Genomic DNA, 22,809 nt, shown 5'->3' on the forward strand with positions numbered 1-22,809 from the left:
TATATCATAGTCTGTGATTCAACAAGAAATTATAACCTATAAAATAATTCTAAATTCATACATTTTTCATTCGTTATTTACATTTGCAAGTTCAATGAAAAGATTTTTTTACAAATTATAACACATGCCATAGTGCTCTTCCTTTTTTAAGTTAAAAGGCAGACTTTAAAAATGTTATCAAGAACTTTTGGAATTGTATCAGGTATAGTCTTATTATAATATATTATACTTATGACAAAAAGATAATTTTTCAACATGATTAAAATTCCGATCTTTTGCAGATATTTTACGACCTGAAAAGTTCCAGTTGATTTCAAAATTCGGTATAAAATATTTTGCACCTCCTAAAAACTATGACGGTAAGCTCTCAAAAGATTCCGTAAACGAGTAGGATATTGTAGATTCTGTTACTTATAATGTAAAATATGTATATTTGCTACAGATATTGAAATACCTGAACGAACAAGATTAAAATTGTTTGACAAAGTCCCTATGTATCCATCAAATATTAAACCCCCAAAAATGCAAAAGAGGCTTCGTTACATGAGAGGACCAGAAACAATACATAATACTTTACAATTAAAGCAATATGGGGTTGTGGTATGTAAATTTATTATTTTTATTTTAAAATATAAGTAATTTACAATCCATATCTTTCTCAATAATGTATAATTTTTGTAAATGTTAAAGAATCGTTAAAGTGCTAAGTGCACTGCTTGTAACTCGAGGATGCAGTGCTTGTGCTCCTTGGATTCTTTTAATACCCATGTAATTATTGTTCATATATTATTATCTTTACAATGGGTTAGAACTATGTACAAGTAAATAACTATGCTTATACATCTAAAAATTGATTGAAAAACATCTTGATATTTATGTAGTCATAAACTTCACAATATGAACCACAGCTCTGTAAGCCATTTTGCACGTCTTGTTTATATATTTGTATATTATGCCAAACCAAAAACCATATATAAATATACTAGGAGATCTTTTACCTCTGAATAATTTGCCATCATGACACCATGTGCTAGCCTTCTAGACAAGATGTCTGAAGGAAAGCATCTTATTTATAACACCACCATAATATTTTTCACAGGCCAGAGGTGGTGGTAGATTAAGACACGAACACTTTGAAATGATACGTCTTCAAGTGGCAAGACGGTTGGATCAAAAGAAAATGTTTGCTATATGGCGTGTAGACCCTCCCTGGCAGCCCGTTACAAAGAAAGGCCAAGGTCAAAGAATGGGAGGTGGAAAAGGAGCTATTGATCATTACTGCACACCTATTAAAAGTGATCGTATTATCTTTGAGATTGGAGGGAAATGTGAATATGCTGAGGTAACTAATTAGAAAAATCTTACAAATTTTTTATGTATATATATTTTTTAGATATATACAAGGATGTTAAATGCATGACGGTTTCTGATGTTTTACAAATAGCATAATCAACAAATTTTGCTGATAACTTTCCCCTCTTGCCTGTCATTGTACATTATTTGTAGCAAATTTCCATAATCTGTGCAAAACAGCTAGTTTGCTGGCCACCAACCAATAATAGAACTGCGCATATCGTCACCAAAAAACTACACCCGGATGTTAGCTATAGTCTACATCTTAGTTTTAGTTGGCGGTTTTTCTACAAACGTAGAATAAGGCGAAAGATTAATTTTACTATATTTACGCCAAAGAAGTTAACTTGTAAACAGGTGTACACTTATAATATTTTATGTAAAGTTTAATCATTAATACTAAATATTAATTGCAGGTTCATACTATGTTGAGAATTATATCAGAGAGATTACCATTTAAAGCTGAACCGGTCTCACAAGAAATAATGGAAAAGCATGCAATTGAAGAAAAGTGGAAGGAAGAAAATAATTTAAATAAGTATACAATGAAATATTTAATACAGAATAACATGCAAGGGTGCAATACGCACATATCCAAATATGATAACCGTTGGTATGGAAAATATGTGTAAATAGTTAATCTTGTATGATTAAGTTGTTTTATGTTATTATGTTAAAAATCCAAATAAATTTTAGAACGATGAAATAAATTAAATCAACAATATCTATTATTTTCTTTTTATTTATTTGATTTCAGTACTTTTTTCTTATTTCTTAAATTGTGAATCATAGAAAAGCTCTGGGTCCATTCTTCCTTAAGCTAATTCTTCCATCCAGTAAAGAGAATACTTCGAATTTTATCTTTAGTTCTTGGGTAATAAATAAAAGTAGCAGGGCGCCATGTCAGGACTGTATGGCGGATGACTCATTTTAAGATAATTTGTGGGAACACGTAAATAAAAAACAAATTTATATTTAATAATCGTTTATTATATTTGACATTTCCTCAAGGGATTTCGTGATAAGCCTCAGTCTGTAGCATTAAACTATTAAACATCTTTACGTTAAAACCCAACAAAAAACAATTGCTTAGTAACAAACTCTTCTGTCACTGTCTCCCTAAACTAACGTCAAAAGCCAAAATTCTTAATACAGTAAGCTGTATAAAACTGCACTGAAAATTAAATAGACCTCACTAGTCACATCGATACACCGATACATCAACTATGTGTTTAACAGACATGAAACGGTTATAAGTGCAGCCTCAGCACGGTTACTCTGCAATTTCCAAACTCTACCTCAAGGTACATAATATTTACCCCGCAATTCTTCGAAATTTCATTCAAAACATAGCCATTGGAAGTTACAGAGTAACGACGCTGACCGTAGTATAAGCGACTACCACATACTATATTCCTTTATCCGCACACATACCTATAAATTATATAACATCATAACAATATTTACAAAGCCTATAAACCTATCTTATATTATGCATTTACATATAAATTAAGATATATTAGGTACAATATAATACAAGCAACTAGATTTCATATGATATGGCATTTAAAGATGGCGCTGACAGCCATATTTATCACAAAGTTAACATGTATGCGTTAACATTACTGTTTATTAAATTAGGCCAAATAGAAATCCGGTCGAAAGGAATAAAGCTATAGTGAAGAATTAAACGATTTGAGCAATAGATAGCCCGTGGTTATTTGACTAGTTTCTCTTAAACAACTAAGCTAATCTAAACTGGCATCGCAGTCTTTAAACCTAATGTCTTTGAAGGAATAAATTACGTAAACTTAAATATTGAACTATTAACATTGTTTGCATTGTAGGCTAAGCTATAAGTTATAAGTGAGGTAGCGTTTTCACATCTTCAATGGAAAATATGTACATAGACAAAATGCAATTTTAATTTGGTATTCCGCAGACCAAAGTTTAAATAGACAGTTAACACGATTATATTGAGTATTATGCACGAGTGCAACTTTGATGACTAGAGTAAATACGTTAAACGTTAGTATAAAATATCTTTCGATCACTGCAAGGATCCATTTGCGTAGAGGATAATATTGACCGACAATTCATTCGTACGCCTCGCTCAAGTTTCCCAAGAGGAACTCGAGATGTCGCCTCATAAAGTGGTTATTCTGAGCGATCGAGTCGCAGAGCACATTGGGTGCGACATTCGACATTTTTTGCGAGTCAATATCGTTATCCTCCACCTGACCGGTGGGTGCATTGAATACGTCGATTGGAGCTTTGGTGATATGCTGATAATTAAACGTAGACAATACCTGCCGGATCTTTGCAATGATCTGCTCTACTCAGGCGTTCGATTCCTGAAAAATTCAAAGTCATCTTTGAAAGGTGAACTACTCTAGAAGGCTAGCTACGTATGAAATGACGCTATTACACGATACGTATAAAACTAGTAAACGTTTCAAAAGGCTCTATTCATAAGTACGCCGTGTCGAAGCGAGTCTAAACTAGAAGCGTGGGACGGTGAGTTTATACCTTAAGGTTATGGAAATAATGCATGATTTGATCGTAGTCCATGTGCAAGTCGTCGATGCCGAGGGATTCCACGGGGGGCTCCCCTGCCCCTCCTGCCCCGCGGGAGAACATCGGGTTGCCCACGATCGTTGCGCGCTTCACCTCTGGCGAAGTGTTCACTGTTAGGTATATGTCCGATTACTGACGAGTTTTTATTAATAAATGCAGACAAATATTTCTGTTAACCGTTAGCAACTACTTTTGAAAAACCCTCTCTCACTCTAATCTTCTAGTTTCTCTAATCCCAGAATTTATGGATTACTACAAGTCATTTGAAAATTATAAAACTGAATCTCATTACCACAGATATACAACAACCCAGACCTATATTATATTTTATTAAAATAATTTTCAAGATTTTTTAAAAAAGTTTTAGTAAATATGTAAGAAATAGAAAAGTCCCTGGCACAAGGATAAGTAGATTAGGTAATAATACAAAAAATATCTTGCATTCACTTCATTATGTTTTCTGGTTATTTAGGCTTTAGTGCAATTTAGGATAATATTTTAATGTCTAAAAAAGTATTATCTATAAAATGTAGAAACCTATAGGTTTGAATTACCTTTGTTTTGATTCGACAGCTCCACAAAATCGCCTTTGCCATTTCCATCCTTTGATTTATTCTTATGCCGTACTTGCATATCCGGTAGGCCTGTCAATTTATTTACTAATCTTAAGTAATACATAATATATAACAAAATACAATTATACTAATCATATAGCCAAAAATACATAATCTATACAAAAAGGTTCTAACATGAAAGGAAAGAACTTTTGTAAATATAACTAACCTACTCTAAATTTTCTCGCTATATCTAATTCTTTGAGAAATAAAGTATCTTTGAACCAAAGAATATTATGTTTTAAATTCTCTGCTCTCAAAAAAAAAACAAACTTATTAACTTTCATTAAATCATTTACTTACCGATTCCAGAATCGTGCATATAGTCCGGGCTCTCGGGCTTGGTAAAGGTGCGTCTCGAGTCGTCCGTTCCTCTGTTGAGGCCGACGATCTCCCGATAATCCTTATTCTCCATGATGAGGGGAGCATCAGAGTCGAACTCGAACAATCTAGCGCAGTCGTCTTTGTTCAGCTTTTCCATTGGGTCATCGAAGTCGTTGCGGAGTCGTAATGGGTAGGAGTCGCGTTTCAGGTCTCGGGTCATGTATGGCGAATCGGTTTTGTTTAAATCAATAATTCTGAAACAATACGGCGATGTTTCGATACGTAAGGCAGTGTGTTAACTGTGATTAAAGAGATACAATTATGTTACGTCTCTTTCTATCAAAAAGAGAAAAAAGAGAGGAAGAATGTTTTTGGAGACTGCAACAAGACTTGGACATTTGTATCGGTTTAAAATGTCCATACAATACTATTTTATAGCAAAAAAAAAGAATTATTTTGGACTTAATTAAACAACTTGAAAAATCTGTGTACTTAAGATTTTTTTCGTAAGAAGTAAATATTTATTGTGTCTCCCTTGCCCAATGCCCCAGCAACGTACCGGTCTGGCTGGCGATTATTTTCCGGAGATCGTTTGGTAGACTCATGCTCGCGTTCATGTTTCTTGTGGTGATTCCTGGAGTGACTTCGCCTTGATGGTGGCATGACGGTGTCGGGCAAAATCTAAAAAAATGTTGTATGTGAAAAATGTTAAATGTATAATCTAGTCTAATTGAAAAAAAATTGTAAAAAACGTATTTTGGACTGTTAACAGCTGTAGCGATCTTCCGAGACTTCCATTTAATGTATTTTACGATATCTACGGATACTGAAAGCCAATGACGTCATCAATTGTTAGTCAGAAATATTTTTATAATTATAGTCAATATTTAAAATTAATACAAATTTACCTTGATACATAATCATTATTCAGAAGGAGTGACGCGCTAAATCTAAACTAATTTGTATAAAAATGACATTAGCATACGCTTTATCACGTGACCATTTTCATACGAACTATTATCATACGAATAATTTTTCGATGACTCCCGAAAAATGATTTAGCAAAATCCTTTTATAGTAATTAAATGTTTCGCTGAAATAAATTCATTTCCAAATTTATCATAAACAGATTATAAACGTTTTGTTAAAATATATATATAAACTATTAGAGAATGGTTAATACTCCAATTACATTTATTGGGTAAATAATCTAATACTTACTTTATTGGTATGTCGTGGGGGCAGAGGGACTTGGGGCTGAGGTGTCGATGTATGTCTGTGGGGCGGAACAGGGGGACGGTAGTCGTCACTCGCATCCCTGAAACATTCCACCCGTTATGCTCCAGACTGATATCCCTATGTTATTTTATTGTTCAATTAAAGCATGATCTAAAGTATATTTTTATAAGTTCTAAAACGGCGTGTATGTATAAAATTAAACAAGAAAATATGACATCGTATAATTTACACAGAGACACATTTATATTATAACATAAGCAAGCTAGCAAGGAAATAAATTAAACTAGCAACAACCAAAACAATGATAATAATAATATAAGATTATAACAAAAAATACTACTTTTCCACAGTTTCAACTAAAGTACTAATAGTATCTTTTATCAATATAACTTTTACACATTTAACGAAAACACTTATTCAAACGGATTTTGTATAGGTATGTGTTGACTTCAGTATGCTACACTCATCTTCAATCCTCAGCCCAGGTTCTATTCCTGGCTGTGCACTAATGGACTTTTTTTATATATATTGTATTTAACATTTGATCGAACTTAAACCGAAGAATTGGATCCGTGTGTCTGTCACCGGAGGCTGATCACCTACTTGCCTATTGACAGATTATAGATTGAAAAATTATCATGAAACATCCAGAAATTTGAGGCCCAGACCTAAACAGGTTGTAGCGCCACGGATATATTTTATTTTTATGTCGTGGAAAGGAAGGTAGACGTCGTACGGTAGGTTTTTGTATTTTTTGTATTTCACTACTAAAAGCAAACAAAAGCAGTTTAAAAATTTTAATGCCCTGTAGTTCATTTCTTTTAAGTTTGCTGGGTAAAATTAAACGCGATCACAAAAAATCGTAAATGTTTAAAAATTTTATACGGCGCTTCAACTCGTAATAAATCAATTACATTTAAAATAACTCTTAAAATATCTATCTCTTTTGGTATGTACAATGTATATAGTCTGTGCCATTGTATCAGACGTTTTGACGTTATGAAACGAGAGTTAGTCCTGTTTGGATCAAACAAATGATATACACCATTCTTCAGTCTACGTATGAATAAGATCGGCGTCGTGTTAAATTTTCCTGTCTATAATTTTTTTTATTAAGATTGGTACTCTGTGCGTGTATTTAGGCATTTTAATCTATGGTCTAAAAATGTACAATGTGTGTTTATGACGCATGCAATGATGGCAATGACAATCTTACTGCCAATGACCGTCGGAGTTCTGAGGCTTCGGCTTCTTGCAGTACGTGGTGGTATCGATGACCCGCTTTTCGGTCTGTGATGGCAGTTCGATGGAGTTGGGGTTGTCAAAGCTGGTCACCATCACGTTCTCCCGGATCGCGTCTTCTGGGTCCACGTAGTTGTAGTTCAGAGGGTTGCTGGTGATGCGCATCTCTTGGGTATTTTCGGGTTGGGCAGAGTTCCGGTTTACCGGATGACGATTTCCGTTCTTCTCCATCGTCGCCCGGCCTGGAATGTGTTGTTGAGGGGTTAACTTTTCTGCTTACTGTCATATTCGACATTTCGAGTGCTGACCTTTGGTCTATGAGATATAGACAGATAACTTTATGATTTTTTAATACATTTTTGACACATTAAATCTTTACAGTTGGTTTTAAAAAATTCGTTGTTATTTCAACAAAAATCACTTAATTGTAGCTAGTTTTCACTGGGGAATTATTTATAAAATCCAATTCAAATTTGGGACTTTCTGAATTTATATAGCGCGTAGTAAGGAAATGATTTTTTCTTAACGAATGTAGGAAATTCATTTTTATATATAAGATAAGTTTTATTACAAGTAAACTGAAAAAATCTTCTAGTGACTTCTAAAGTGCGTCTCAAAATCCGATGATGTTATACCCTGAGTCACCAATTATAACGAATGTTAATCACATACAACGACCTTAGTCACTGGGGCCTTCGGACCAATCAGTGGTAAGACTGGTCAATTAGGTTGGAGGAAAAATGTACCATCCAGATTCAAAAAATATTTACCTAACCACACCCAGTCATGAGCGTTGGTAGTAGATTCCCTGACAGGCTTCTCCTTGGCCAGCCCTAAAGTGGTGCCAACCAGACTCGTCACCTGCAGCCTTCCGTTCTCAGTGGCACCTGGGCTACATCCACCAGAATTCACCTTCTTCAGCTTATACGCATACACCACGCATGATACTACGAATACCTGAAATTATATCGTAAAGTATTTTTCATTTAATTATAATAAGGACTTTTTAATCCGTCACTCTTTTTAATCACCATTTGATTTTACAAGAAGAAGCTTGCTAATCTGTGGGGAAGAGTTATCGTAAGATTAGAGTTCTGTAGCGCAATAAGCTTTTTTGTTACGTCAGTTTGACAGTTAACATCTTACAGACATGGTCTTGATACTTCAAATGTAAAAAAGTATATAAATATGTATCAATAAATGAAATGATGCCTACAAATACGTCAATTCTCTTACAAACTCTAGTAATTACACAAATAAAAACAATCGTTTAGTCTCAATCAAAAAAGTAGTCAAGTAAGTTTTGTCATACTATGGCGTCAATTTTGGATTTTTAGTTATGTTTTGTGTGTTAGTATTATGTAATGAAATTAATTTTATTATAATAATGTTTGAATATGTATTCAAAAAAGTCGTAAACATTTTAAAACTTACCATTATTGCAAAACAAAACGCTCCGAGAAGTATCGACATTCCTGAAATTAAAAATAAAATTCCTGTAGCATTTTTATTTTATATTTCTTAACTTATTATTTTAAAAATTGGTTAGAAGTTAACACAATAACTTTTCAACAACATAATATATTCATCTGTTTCTTGAATATGAGCAAAAAATAATATTTTTTTATAAATACAAAAACACAAATTCCTTTCTTCTAATGAAACAAATGTTTTTAGTAATTACCAAATATAAAAATCTAATCTTTAAAAAGAATTCCCGCCAACTCGAAGAATGGACGTGATTTTTTTAATAATAATTTTTAAATGTGATAATTAAATCTATGTTCAGTTTATAACATTATGAATTAATACATAATTAAACATTTTTTTACATGGCAATGTTTTACCTAATTGAACTTGAGATTCATTTTTCTGTGCGACGTGTCGCGGATGGCCGTTAGGCCGATGTATGGAGCCGTACTGCTGAGCCTGAACCGTTGGGTTATGGTTGTTCTCGTCCTTTATACGCGATATATCTAAAACATTTTAATCGAGTTTAAAAAAGTTTACCTGTATTTAAAAAGTTAAAAATTAACCTGTATTTTTGAATTGAGGCCCTATCCCAGCACGAATTGCTAATGCAAATGCTACGTGCATTTGCATTAGCAATTAACCATTTGTTATGTGACAACATTAAATTGATATATTTTTGTAATTTTTTTCTAATGGATTACTAAATAAATCGTGTAAATTTCAAAATCATGTTCGATATAAATTTTTGTCATAAAATGTATTTAAAGTGTCTAAAATTGGCTGTTTGGATTTTTTCTATCGAGCGAAGTTATTTAAATCGTGAAACGATCTTTCAAAATGGGTACATATTTTTCCATTCACCCTTCTTTAAAAAAACGATGACAAAAAATGCAAAGAAATTATGGAGTTCGGAGTTTGGCGACCGGAAAGGTTCTTAAGTATTTCTATTTTCTACGACAATCTTTTTATTTTAATAAAACTAACCTTTAAGTAGATCAGTCAGATCATTCATGCCAGTCCTAACTCCTCCTCTTGCCATGATATCATCATTCTGGGGCGTGTCAGGTCTTTGAGGGGAGTCAGTTCCGCTGAAATCCACGTCGACGCTGGCGGCGGCCGTGGCTAAAGCCCCCGGGATGTTCTTGATGTTAGCCGGTGTCTTCGTATCACCCTTGCCTGGTAATGCCACGCGACGAATAGGCCCAGACCGACACTGGTCAGGGGTTAAAAGAGTCACGCGTAAGAGTTCTCCGCTTCCTGATATAAAAATAAAAAACGCTTTATTAATTATTGTATTACCTACTGGAAAGAGATGTATAGCACGACAAAATGAAAATGATCCTAATCCTTGGGATTGATTTGCTCCAGTTCAAACAATTTGTATTAAAAACTTGGCGATTGAAAAGAGTGGCGGAAAGTTTCTTGCACAGTTCTTCTTACCCGCTCTACGTTATTTTTATTTACGTAATTATTGATATATAAAACGGTGTGAAAGCAATAATACCTTCACCAACAGCAATGACCCTTGGATGTACTGACGCCAGCATCGGCGCAAACGCAACCACCTCAATGTCTAAACTCTCAACTAGTAAGTGGTAGTCTGTTGTTGCCACATCTCGCAGAGCCGTGTGAGTGCCGTCAGAGAACTCTATGTCTATGTCAAGAAGGCCTTCCTGGAATTATCAATTGAAGTATTTAAAAATAGAACGAATATCTAACTATAAATAAAAATCATAAAACCTTCTTGGTCTGACTGACATTAGACTATTTGACAAGATTTCAGATTATGTATTAGAACCTACACAAATTGTTATTATTTATTATGTAAAGCTTTAAAAATTCATATCATACATTGGTAAATTTGAATAACCGCTAAAACAATTGATGACACTGGACAAGATGGCGTCAAACCAGCCCTTTCTTTGACTTCAAGAATCACGAACTTCAAAACTTGACAAGCGAAGACATTTACAAGCATACGTCTACGTCATTGTCAATTTGACTAATCTTTGATATTTTTGTCATTTTAATATTTATGTTACGTGACTGAAAAACATTCTTTTTAAGTACATGATTACAACCACTATAACACTATATTTTGATACTTTGACAAAAAGCCTTGCCCACCTTTTATTAATATGTATTTGTTGAATTTATGTTACCATTTATAATTGCCAATGTATACATTTATAATTTATGATTATTTCTATCACTCGATGTTTAACAGAAATCGAATTCGATAGTAAACTAGAAATGTGAAAGTAATGTAAAACTAACCTGATATTGAGCCGTTAAACGCCTTGTAACCGTAGTCTCTGATACATATCCGTTTTCTATAGCCGTGTCAGGCGATATGTTCAACTGGAGTCCTGATATGACACGAACCAAGAGTCGAGTAATCGATACCTTGTCGTTCACCACCCGTACTTCGCGAAGTCCAATAACACGTCCTGTTAAAATTGTGTAAGTTTAGACCCGCATTATTATAAGTCATACCAATGCCGGATTTTAGAAAACCATTATAACAAAAAAAATAGCTGCCATTGTAAATATATAATATAGAGCTTATAAATTAACAACGTCAAAGTTAATTTAATTATGGTGGTTTATTTGATTGGCTAATATTGTATATTTTTATTGTAATATACGTAATATACGTAAGCAAATTATCTTGTTTCATCTTTGAAATAAAAAATATTTGGAAAAATGCATATTAAAATAGAGAATTTAGCCCGCTAATATTTTGAAAATCGCTGTGAATCTATGACAGAATTAAAAATATTTTGTTCACTGCCCATAGACAAAAAAAAATAAACTGTTGCTCCCAAATGACAAAAGCTTTTATATTTGACTATCTACAAATATATTCATATTTTTTGCATAAGTTCCTTTGTTATCCTTAACTTTCCTACTTATTTTAAACAGCCAACATTTCTCGTAAGTATTACCTCGGGAATAATTGTTGTAATTATGTACTGAGCTTTTCTACAACAATGACTGTTTACTGAGGCCGGAATACTGCAATTATTTACGTACTAAGTTTTCTAGGACATTTCTCGTAGTTTTAGGATCCTATTTAAAATCTTTAAAACAAAGGCATCATAATAATTCTTCTCTGACACTGTTTTTTTATTATTATTTAAATATACTACACCTCAACTTCGATAGCGACATGTTTTCAGTAGAGTGCATGAATGTGGTGAAATTATATATTCATCTATGTATGTAGTAAATTATAAATTAATGTATTGTACAAACGAACGCGTCCATGATCCTGTAATTCATTATGTATTGCGCTCTAGGTAAACGGCAAATTTTATTCGATTCTTTTTAAACATATTATCGGATAAAACAGAAGAATTTCTAAGCACTAAGACAGCTACCTTTGAACCCCTAACGCGGATTGTACCCGACATGTATTTGTGGGTATTACCCACCCACAGTTTGAATAGCTGATCTCCATGGGTACCACATATCCCTACTTTCGTGTCTATTGTCGTACTGTCATTAATTATGTATTCCGTTTTAGGGAACAGCAAATTTTTAAACAATTAAAAATGAAGCATTTCTAAGCCCTAAGCGAGAGCGATTCCAGACCCTCTAACTCGGCCTGTAGCTAGATGGATTTTTAGATATTGCCCTTCCAGTTTCTGAAGTATATAGAACGAAGTGTATAGACGAAGTATTCTCATTTAAAAGCCAAATATATATATATATATATTTGGCTTTTAAATGGGAATACTAATAATAATTTATATATATAAGAATAATTTATATATTTATATATAATATATATATATATATAAGTTTAAAAATTACATACCTGTTATAGGTGATAGCACTTGTACTTCTGTCCGGCCAGTGCTTCGTCCTTGCAGCACACGATTCCTCAGCGAGGCAATCCGCGGATCAGATACGCGCATAAGTGATAGCACAAGCTCTGTCACTTTGAGCCAAGTACGCCGAGACACGAAGTACGATACTCGACCTGAATCGTGGTCCTTAGCGAGGAACCTCGCGTACACCTAAAAAAATTATATTTAAATTTTCTTGTTATATTCCAACGGATTTAGGAAGGCTTTTTTTATATATAAATATGTAACAGGTGGCAAACGGGCTGCTCACCTGATGTTATTATATGGACACTTTCATTGCCTCAATGGCTTGCCAGTGCGTTGCCGACCGTTTAAGCATTAGAACGCTCTTTTCTTGAAGTACCTACCCTAAGTCGAATTGGTGGTGCGCGGCAAAAATTTCCTTAAAAAACGCTCAGTTGTTTGGACGTCGAGGTGATACAGGTAAAATCGTATTCTACCTCGTCCTCTAGTAATGATACTCAGCTGCAGGTATCCGAACAACTCCTAAGAAAACTCTCCGTGGGAAGATGTCGAATTAGCATTCTAATAGATTTTTTTTGAATTAAATGTTTCATTCTATAACGAATACTTACATTAAAATGCATTTTCTTCCACATAGGATTAATAATAAAATTGTATTTTTAGACCTTTAATTATTTAAACATTGAATAAGTTGATTACAATGAAATTTTTGACTTTAGTAGGTTTAATTTGGATTCGCAGAGAAAAGGTTTCGATAAGGGAAAAAGGTTCCCTTATTTATACTAAGCCTTTACCCCAAAGCTATTCAATAATGTCTTTAGTACGACAGTGCCCCTTCTAATACATATTTACCAGATATATGCCAATTACTAGCTGTACGCGAATGAAACGTTTAAATAGTCGAGTTATGTGGCGGTGAGTGTATTGCCAGTATTTCTCGTCCGTTCTACGCCCTTGATTTGAGAACTGGCAGCTAATATAAAATTAAAAGCATATGTATTTCTTTATTGACATTCATGAGTGTACATTGTGTGACCGAAATGAATTAATTATTTATGTATTAATTATGGTTTGGTTATAAATAAACGTAAGTGTTCGAAATACATAATTATTATTTTCAAAATTTTGATAATATTTTAACTCCGCCGATCATTTGATTCACTTGCTTTATTTGATAATCTTACTAGTTGCGCCCTCAATTTTTATAATTTTTTGTGTTTGTGCGTATGCGTCAGATACTATTATCAGTACCCTTTATTGATCCCATACAAATTCCTCCTTATTCGACTGAAACTTATGTGCCTTTCTTGCGTTAGGAATATGTCAAAACGAGGTATGTATGAGGGATTATTATTTTAAGAGAGAATTGTATAACAGTCGCCACCGAACCGTTCTTTTGCCGTACAGTCACCAATCACTAATCAATCATTAAATAATTTAAGTGCATATATTTTTAAGTTAATTCATCATTCATTTAATATTCAGTAAAAAAAAAACAAATATTCAGGAAGTAAGAAGACAAAATCATGTCGGGCTTATTTTGTCTAAAGCATAAATTGGCTACCTTCCAGTATGCAAAATGTGCTGACACAGATTACGAATGATTTATTACGTCAAAATAAAAATATCTGACTACAACTATTCAGCAATATTATTTATATTTAAATTTAAAGTTTTAAAAGCAGCTAACATTTATATATAATCAACGAATCATGTGAAAAAAGCCAATGTAAAAGAAAATTACGGGAGTATTACACATTTTAAAGTATAAAGTCGGCCTAGATACTGCCAGATCGACGAAGTGGAGGAAGACCTGCTGCAGATAAAAGCCAGCAGTTGGCGGAACACAGGACAGTGAGCGCTGGAAGTTTCGGAGGCCCCTTTTCGGTGCAGAGCCAGCGAATAGAGAGAAATTTATAAGCCAAGTTTAAAGATTAAAATAAGGCATATAATGTAAAAAGCTGGTAACGCACTCGCGAACTCTTTAGTATTACGAGAGGACGGGGCAGTATCCTTTAGCGTCAAGTAAGCCCGATTGCCCCTGTTCTATGAAAAATACAAATGGGACAAGCGTTGTCATTATTGAATTTTTATTAATAAAACAATTAATAATTACGAGAGAATAGGAATTTGCTTGAAGCTTGTGGTATTGTGTTCGGAGACTTGTATTCATATATTTAAGGCACCGTTAATTTTATTAAAGTTAAAATCTTAATTTAATTTTTGTCTAGTCACTAATTGAGTTCAGTTCCAATCTTAGACACAAATTTAGAACTGCTGACTCCAATTTATCGACACAAGGCTAGGTCAAGCTGCTTTTATTGTTTCAGAGTGACCTGAATCGAATCGCATACCACTTACGACACACTCAATATATGAACTTTCATTCGTAATTCAAATAGTTATTCTGCTTATTTTTTTTTCATGGCCATGGATACAAGTCCTTCAGTCGGAATAATAGATAACAAATTTTACTTTAAAGTTTTAACTATCATAGAACTAATAATAATTACAGATTAAGAACTAAAATTTTAAATGTCTAAATTATAATTGTATGCTTTATACAATTATTTGCTACAGATATCTTTAAAGATAAATCTATACAGATCTTTTCTTAATTTAGACCTGGATCTTTCAGCCAATATATTGTAAAACATCATATGTAAATTAATTTAAATAAACAATAATGAATAGGAAAACATAACTATTTAGAGGATCGGTAGTATATCTTCTAAACACATAGGTATAATATTTTGTTCAAGGCTTGAGCATAACTTATCTTTGATTTTACAACTCATGACCATATTACTAATTTAGTATTATTTTATATGATTTTTAAAAGACGCCCATGGAAAATCAGACAATAGATTTGTTATACTTATAAAATCGGAGTTTCCTTTCTTAAAACATTAAGCAAACCCGCTAATGAGGGAACCCAAACCTTAACTTAACTTAGGCTTACAGTATATGCTATATTCAGAAACATATATTAAATCACATTTAGTACCGGTTAAGATTACAACGTAATTTCAAGTATAAGAATTAAAACAGAAACAGATATTGAAGCTGTATATAACTATACAATGAAAGTAATCTTACATACCTCGACATTACTCTGTTGATAACGGAGTCTGCAAGATCGTTGATCAGTGAGTCCATTTGGGCCATCGGGTCTGGAGGCACCCCACCCCCTCGACGACAAAGACCGTTTTAATCTGTCCTTAGCGTTCGTTTCATCTAAAACTTTCCAACCTGCACACAATGCATCTAGGTCAATATGGAATGTAGGTTGCGTTGACATATCAAAAAAATATGCCGATTTTTAGACCTCCAACGAACAACATGTTTTAACAAGGAAACTTTTAAAAGCTGTGTGAGTTATGAGGGAATTTTTCAAAAAACTAAGGTAGGTATCGAGTTTCATACGTTATACATAGTAATAGATAACACTAATAAACTTAGCTACGAAATTTAATGACCGAAAAGTAACAGATTTGGTTTTCCAATCAAACCTATGGTGAACACTACTAAACAGTTAAATAAAACCGTTAACTCTTACGTCCAAAGCCAAAAATTAATCCTCAATTGAAAACAATCTGAGATTGTAGATTGTCAGACCGTGACAGTCGATCGATGTCCTATCTGCATCCCAATAACCAAACCCTACGAAGACATTTTTGGTGACGGATAGAATGCAATCTCTTCGTTCTTTACAATCATATTTGATTTTAAAAGGTAGGAAAGAAAGCGGCCAGGTTCCGATATTATAATATTGATATTGTAGTTAATTATCTAATATTTGACTTTATTTAAGAAGAATTAATTAAACTAAAAATTCTATGGGTGCTGCTAGTGAGCGACTTTCGATTTTAGATCATTCAAAGGCCTTGGAACTTAAGAAAAACCTCTGCGCATGGCCTTGTCCCATTTAATTTCTTGATAAAGTTTGAAGTTCATCTGCATTAGATGAAATATAGTTTATATATATAGAAACCTATAAAGTTTCTTAGACTTTAAAAAACAGTGAAAATAACACATTGAATGATACATGAAACATGTTCGCTGTTGGTAATTGAATTTTCATTTGACTGAGCCTCTGTGTTCTCGGTTATACGTTTTTCGCTCCAATTTTTGTTTTTATTAAGTAAACAAGGCATATAATGGGTTGGATATACATACATATTCCTTTCATATGAAATTTATCTTTCAGCCGATTTATAATTGAAAAATTATCCGTTTTCTCTTTACCAAAAACAAACAAACAAATGTTTGTGCTTTTTTCACAAATTGAAACATTACTGAAGTATGCCGAAAATAATTTAAATACTCTATTTTGAGTTACGCTAATGCTTGACCTGAATACTACATGCCGTTTTCCGATTTATATAATTTTATAGTTTGAAACCTCATGCGACTTAAATACTTTATTTAAACAAAACAAGAATTTCTCATTAAACAAGGCATAGAATTTGAACTGAAAGACTATGGCGCGTTTCGCTTTATCTTGATTGGATAAACGCAATGTCAAGACGTGTCGCGTGTCTGTGATTGGATGCGAGATTGACCAATCACATTCAAGCTAACTCCTTAACATCTTTCGTTAATTAATCACCCATAAAACGTATATATTAGTTATAAGTAACGTCTAAATGCGAATTGTATTTATTTAAACACCTTTTACACAAAGAAAATTTGTAAATATTCGTGTTATCAAGATACGAAACCAGTGAGCAAAATTGTAATTTTATTACCTTTAACTTGTGATAGTCGGTTGTCGTCAACGTCAATTTCCAGAGGATATTCCGGCATCCAAACAGTGAACCTAGCGAGGCCTGTGTAGGTTCCATATTTGACAATCACAGACGCGTTCGACGATCCACGAATTTCGGAGCCATCAACGTATACAGAACTGCACGATGATGATACCTGTCCGAAAATGTATTTTTATTCATTCAGCGTCATTATTAAACTTAAGATAAGATAACTTACAATAGAATCGTATAATAAGCTGTTCATACAAATATTTATAAAACATTTATTTTCCAAAAGGGTTAGTTAGACCACTCCACTTGCCACGAAACTAATTAAAAAGGTAATAAGAAAAATGCAAACGATTTTTTTACATGTTCGATACAATACGTCCTTAAAGGCAAGTATTCAATTAATCATCGAGTTTTTTTAATGTACTCCTTGAAGACTAAGAAACGTTTTATGGATAGAAAATTTGGAAAACTAAAAAAAAATTTTCTTTATTTTTTATGTAGTAGGTATTTAGGTTTTTGTTCCGGAAAATCGATCAGTCTCTAAGTAGCATAGTAAAAACCCATATTAAACGAAATGAAGTTCGACTTACATTACACTGACAAGGGGTAAAAGTAATACATATCAGGAAAAGCATCCATAATTGTATGCAATTGGATACTAATGTTATCCTAAAATATTCGGCTCACAAATCAAATTAAGAGAATATATAACTGATAGCTTCTAATCAATTGAAGGACGCCTAAACAAATTGACGTACCTTAAGGACACTCTCGTCCTCCGAATGGCAAGAGCTTTGCAATGTAACATCAGCAACTTGACCGGCCTGCGATACAATTAGAACCTTCATGGCTTGGGACACTTGTCGTCCAGTCAATACTGCAGTGTTAAGTACCTCCCAGTTCTGAAAATATAAAATAATTTATTAGGTAATTATGTATAATTTAATCAATATGTTTTAGTGTTATTAAAAGGTAGATTAGCTAATAATTCTGCATTGCTATTCGATTTTTGAACTTTTAAATGTTCGCATTGCATTTTCACGTGTGACTTTGTCTTAGATCATCTTTGAAACACTTAAATAATTGGTGTTCTAATTATTTAAAGATAATTTTAATTTAGTTATTTTAGTTATACGTATAAAATCTGTAAAACAAACATATTCGTTATTACAACATATACCAAAAAACAGAAACCTAGCTATAGCTAATATATCTAATAAATCTTAAAAAATACATAAATTTTAAAACTACACTTTTATATTTCTCTAGCGTTAATGTAGCAAATAACACAGCTCGGTAACACACATAACAGTAAAGGGCGGTAAACGGTCGAAAAGCCTCAGTCTGCCCTTTAGCCAAAGGACCTCAGCCTGCCCTTGGGGCAAATTAAAAAAAATCAGTACAAGTGAAATATTATAATAATAATATAAATAATGTTTCTGATGACAAACAGGTTACATTCACATCTTACATCAATAAAGACACATAATTAATAAGGAAGATAACGGCGCTTCCATTGAAATGATATCATATTTTAATTAAGAGAGCTCTCAGTTCAATGCATACGACTATTCAAATTATCTGTTTATAAGGAAATGAGTTTTGTTCATCAATGAAACGGCTATCGCCCTGAGGCTTAATGGAACTACTGAGGAATGATAAATTAACGTCAAGTTAATATTTAGCGTACTTTTATTAATTAATAGTTACTACCGGTTAGACAAGTGGATTCTTTGGAGAAAAGTGACTGCTTTCTTTGAAGTCAAATACTACATATTTCAGAATAAGTTAAAAAGGCACACTAAAAATTTCATCTATTAGTGAATAAATACGTCAGTATGATACAATTAGAAAAGTAATATTTGATAATTAAATTTGATTGTTTATTTTCTGTTTAAAGGTATAACTTTAAGTCAAATCAATATTGTATATGGCATAAAAAGAAGAGAGTGCCTACTTATGTACAAACGTTAGAAGTTATACTTCTTAGGCGTATGGAAAAAAATAACTAAAATGCAGTAGTGATTAACGATAAATATCAAAATTAATAAAAAAAAAAATATTTAAATTGATTTAAAAATACCAAAATAATACTTATTTATTCACACTGTTACTGTTACGAAACACGTGTTCTAAATATAAAAATACTTGAATATACAACTTGAACATAGTTATCGATTTCCATGCCACCTAGACCTAACTTTACGGTGTCGAATTTAGGTGTGGGTGTGCGCACGCATCGTAAAAGTTCCCTCTCAATTTTCTACATCGCGCCAAAAGAAGTACATATAACTTCAATAAAATCAGTAGCGCCTTTTTAGGTCTACGCCTCATTTTCTGTATTTGTTTCATAATGATTTGCAAATAGATGGTCAGCCTCCCGTCGACATTTTGGGTCTAAAGCATGTAGGTTACCTCACGATATTTAGCTTCACCGTTCGAGCAGAATTTTTGCAGACGGGGATCGAACCTATGATTCCAAGGACGAGAATCGCACGCTTAAGCCAACTAGGCCAATACCAGTGTTGAGGTAAAGCTTGTCTTAAACCCGAAGTTTCTGTTAGAATTTAAAATTGCACAGATGAGGAATGAAATAACAAACATAAATGCTAGGTTTGTATTTGCACCTTAAATTGTTCCACTCCACAAATAACTTACAAATAAATGAGATTGAATTTAATATTACTTTATGGCCATTGATAAGTTGTTTGACAGTAACCACACAGATTTATCATGAAATTACTGTATTCAACGGCGCTTTTAAATTGATTGATTTTGGTTCATAAATCTATTTTAAGATTTAAAAATAATAAATATGCATATATATTCAATAATAATTAAAATAAGTGAAAGAAATACAGTATATAAAGTTATTCTTTTGTATTGCAATGTTAATTATGAATCTGTGAGATTAGCTTTTTAGTCTTTAGTTTATTTTATTAAAAAAAAAACATGTATTATTTTTGATTACGGTTGTTGACTTTAATCCTTTTTTAAGACTTTGCTTTGTAATTCTTGCACTATACCCGTCAAATTTATTTTTTTAGTTTTTTCTTTACTAGAGTTGCCTCGAAGACATCGCTTCGCGATATGGGCATATCGCGAAGCGATGTCTTCGCCGTTGGATTATTTTTGTTATTTGCTTGTATTTTAATGTAATTTAGTTTTAATAAAAAATACCCTTTTGTCTCTTTTTGCAAAATTGTGTTTACGCGATGATAAAAATAGACGACTTTAGTTAGTCTTTATGAATAAGTTCATCAACGCAGATCGCGTTCTTTTCGAATAAGAACTCAATCGGTTGTAAGATTTCCAATTGATACAATCAGCCCGTTATTGAACGAACATTGTATTTTTTAATTTACTTCATATACAATTAAATACTTTCACATATAAACAAATATGATTTATTTTTTACACATACACACGTATGTAAATATATATCATATACTATGTGAATATTGGGTTTCCATAACATTTTTTAAGGCAACGCAAACCAAATTCCGGCGGTTTTAATGGGTATGCACAGCAGTCTACATAACTCTTTACCACGAGCTTGTCTTGCCGCGAGAAGGTGTACGTAACGCATTTTTCCACGTAAAAAAGGCAGGTAACGCACTTGCGAGCCTTCTGGAAATGTGGGTGTCCATGGGCGGCGGTATGACTTAACATCAAGTGTTCCGTTCGCCCACTGTTATATGAAAGGTTGCGTTTTCGAATACTCTCAATACTTTCGAGTACTCAGATGCTTGTAAAATTATTTTGTATTGTTATCCAAGTAAACAATCATTGTATAATTTAATATCCTTTTTATAATATAGAATAACTTATAACCATCTCAACCACAATTGATTTGTGAACCTCTCATAAAAAGTACCTACCAATTCCGACCTAAAGTTATTTCAGATGCTTGGATCCACTTATCGTTATCACACCCATAACAAATCAATCTATAATCCGAACAATTAAGCTATCCTAACCAAAAAAGCTCTAATCTTTGAACCATTCATTAAGGCTTCTTAGTTTATCGTTACTATCAAGGTCTCAATAAATTGCGAATTTCGTGCGCCTGGCTCGTTCCAGCCTTAATATCGTAAAGTTAAATGAATGGCACACTTGCTTTACGATTATCATTGGTAATTCTTATTTGTTCGAATTGGGTTTTAAATGTTAACCTACTAAACGCATCCATGTTTACAGTGCTAATTGAACCTTTGCCTTTCAAAATGTGTGAACTTAGACAAATTTCATGTATTCATAATCTTAATATATACAAATTACGTGTCACGTTGTTTGTCCGCTATGGACTCCTAAACTACGGAACCGATACCAATCAAATTTGTACACCGTGTGCAGTTTGATCTAACTTAAAATATAGGATAGTTTACATCTCAATTTATACCCGCAATATTAGTTTATTGCAAATATTTGGTACTTAATAAAATTCTAGCAGATGGCGCTGTTAATAGTACCGACGTTTCACATAAGCTATCTACCTTTCACATAAGTTCTCCTAACGTTTCCCTTGAATAAATTACGACTATGTAATATAACAAAAACCTTAGCCACAGCAATGCTTGGCCGAGTCTGCTAGTTTATTAATAAATAGCTAAAAACCACCACTATGTCACTGACGAATATAAAGCAATTGTCAATAATGGAATATAAACGCGTGGAATTACGATTTGAATTACGTTTCAATTTAACTTTGTTGCTAACGCGTAACACAACATTGCTTCATATTCCAACAATTATCGATATATAGTACATATATGTTAATATTATTTTTATTATTACTCTGTAGGTTAAAAATTGTAAATACTTGATGATGTTTAGATTTTAATAAACGATTAAAATCGACCTTAAAAACGCAATTATATTATATTTTGGACAGCGAGGAATGAAACAAAAAAGGACAAAATTAGAAGTATAGAATTAAGAAAGAAAACAAAAATTATTGATGAATTGATAGAATGTTGAATTGCAAAAAAAATTAAGTAGAAATGGGCGTACCTAGCCGGTCGAGTGAACAATGACAGATGGACAAAAAGGATAACGATGTGCAAAAACCGAGCTAAGAATGAAAAAGAGCTAGCCCTCTTGTACAGAGGTTAACGAGGTTAAAGAAGTAGGTGGGGAAGATTGGGAGAAAAATGTTCAAGATTGAGAGAGATGGAGCCGGATAGAGGCCTTCTTCAAGGGATCCTTGCAAAAAAATAATTTGCCTGCTTTTGTATAAAAGTAGATATATGTAGAGACTTTAATATTATATATTTATATACAACCGCTAGTTTAACATTTAGATAGAGCGCTGAATGATATTAAATGTCTCTGATGTATTGCCATAAAACTCAAACAAATGAATCAATTTCATTGATTGAAGGC

At 32.9% G+C, this 22,809-nt stretch overlaps 2 protein-coding genes across 3 annotated transcripts in view; one reads left to right on the forward strand and one right to left on the reverse strand.

Annotated features, from left to right (window-relative positions):
- Positions 1-35: 35 nt before the first annotated feature.
- LOC110994606 (39S ribosomal protein L16, mitochondrial) lies at positions 36-2,077 on the forward strand. Its single transcript, XM_022261361.2, has 5 exons — positions 36-202; positions 282-359; positions 443-600; positions 1,100-1,342; positions 1,770-2,077. The coding sequence occupies exons 1-5, from the start codon at positions 172-174 to the stop codon at positions 1,983-1,985; spliced, it is 726 nt and encodes a 241-aa protein (XP_022117053.1). The 5' UTR covers positions 36-171; the 3' UTR covers positions 1,986-2,077.
- Positions 2,078-2,321: 244 nt separating this feature from the next.
- LOC110994636 (transmembrane protein 132E) overlaps positions 2,322-22,809 on the reverse strand; it is a 77,849-nt gene continuing 57,361 nt past the window's right edge. The window contains exons 5-21 of one of the 2 annotated variants that reach the window (XM_022261414.2): positions 18,183-18,326; positions 17,413-17,587; positions 15,765-15,913; positions 12,646-12,847; positions 11,100-11,272; positions 10,327-10,495; positions 9,807-10,079; positions 9,197-9,325; positions 8,784-8,824; positions 8,120-8,306; positions 7,324-7,591; positions 6,090-6,186; positions 5,428-5,549; positions 4,848-5,122; positions 4,485-4,574; positions 3,883-4,025; positions 2,322-3,707 (exon numbers count right to left, since the gene is read on the reverse strand). In XM_022261414.2, the coding sequence (XP_022117106.2) occupies positions 3,693-3,707; positions 3,883-4,025; positions 4,485-4,574; positions 4,848-5,122; positions 5,428-5,549; positions 6,090-6,186; positions 7,324-7,591; positions 8,120-8,306; positions 8,784-8,824; positions 9,197-9,325; positions 9,807-10,079; positions 10,327-10,495; positions 11,100-11,272; positions 12,646-12,847; positions 15,765-15,913; positions 17,413-17,587; positions 18,183-18,326 (2,652 nt within the window). In that variant the 3' untranslated portion in view covers positions 2,322-3,692. Of the gene's footprint in view, positions 3,708-3,882; positions 4,041-4,484; positions 4,575-4,847; positions 5,123-5,427; positions 5,550-6,089; positions 6,187-7,323; positions 7,592-8,119; positions 8,307-8,783; positions 8,825-9,196; positions 9,326-9,806; positions 10,080-10,326; positions 10,496-11,099; positions 11,273-12,645; positions 12,848-15,764; positions 15,914-17,412; positions 17,588-18,182; positions 18,327-22,809 lie in introns of both variants that reach the window. The other variant, XM_022261413.2, reaches the window with a different exon arrangement.

This window comes from Pieris rapae, chromosome 7 (assembly GCF_905147795.1).
Source record: "Pieris rapae chromosome 7, ilPieRapa1.1, whole genome shotgun sequence".
NCBI classification, from domain to species: domain Eukaryota; kingdom Metazoa; phylum Arthropoda; class Insecta; order Lepidoptera; family Pieridae; genus Pieris; species Pieris rapae.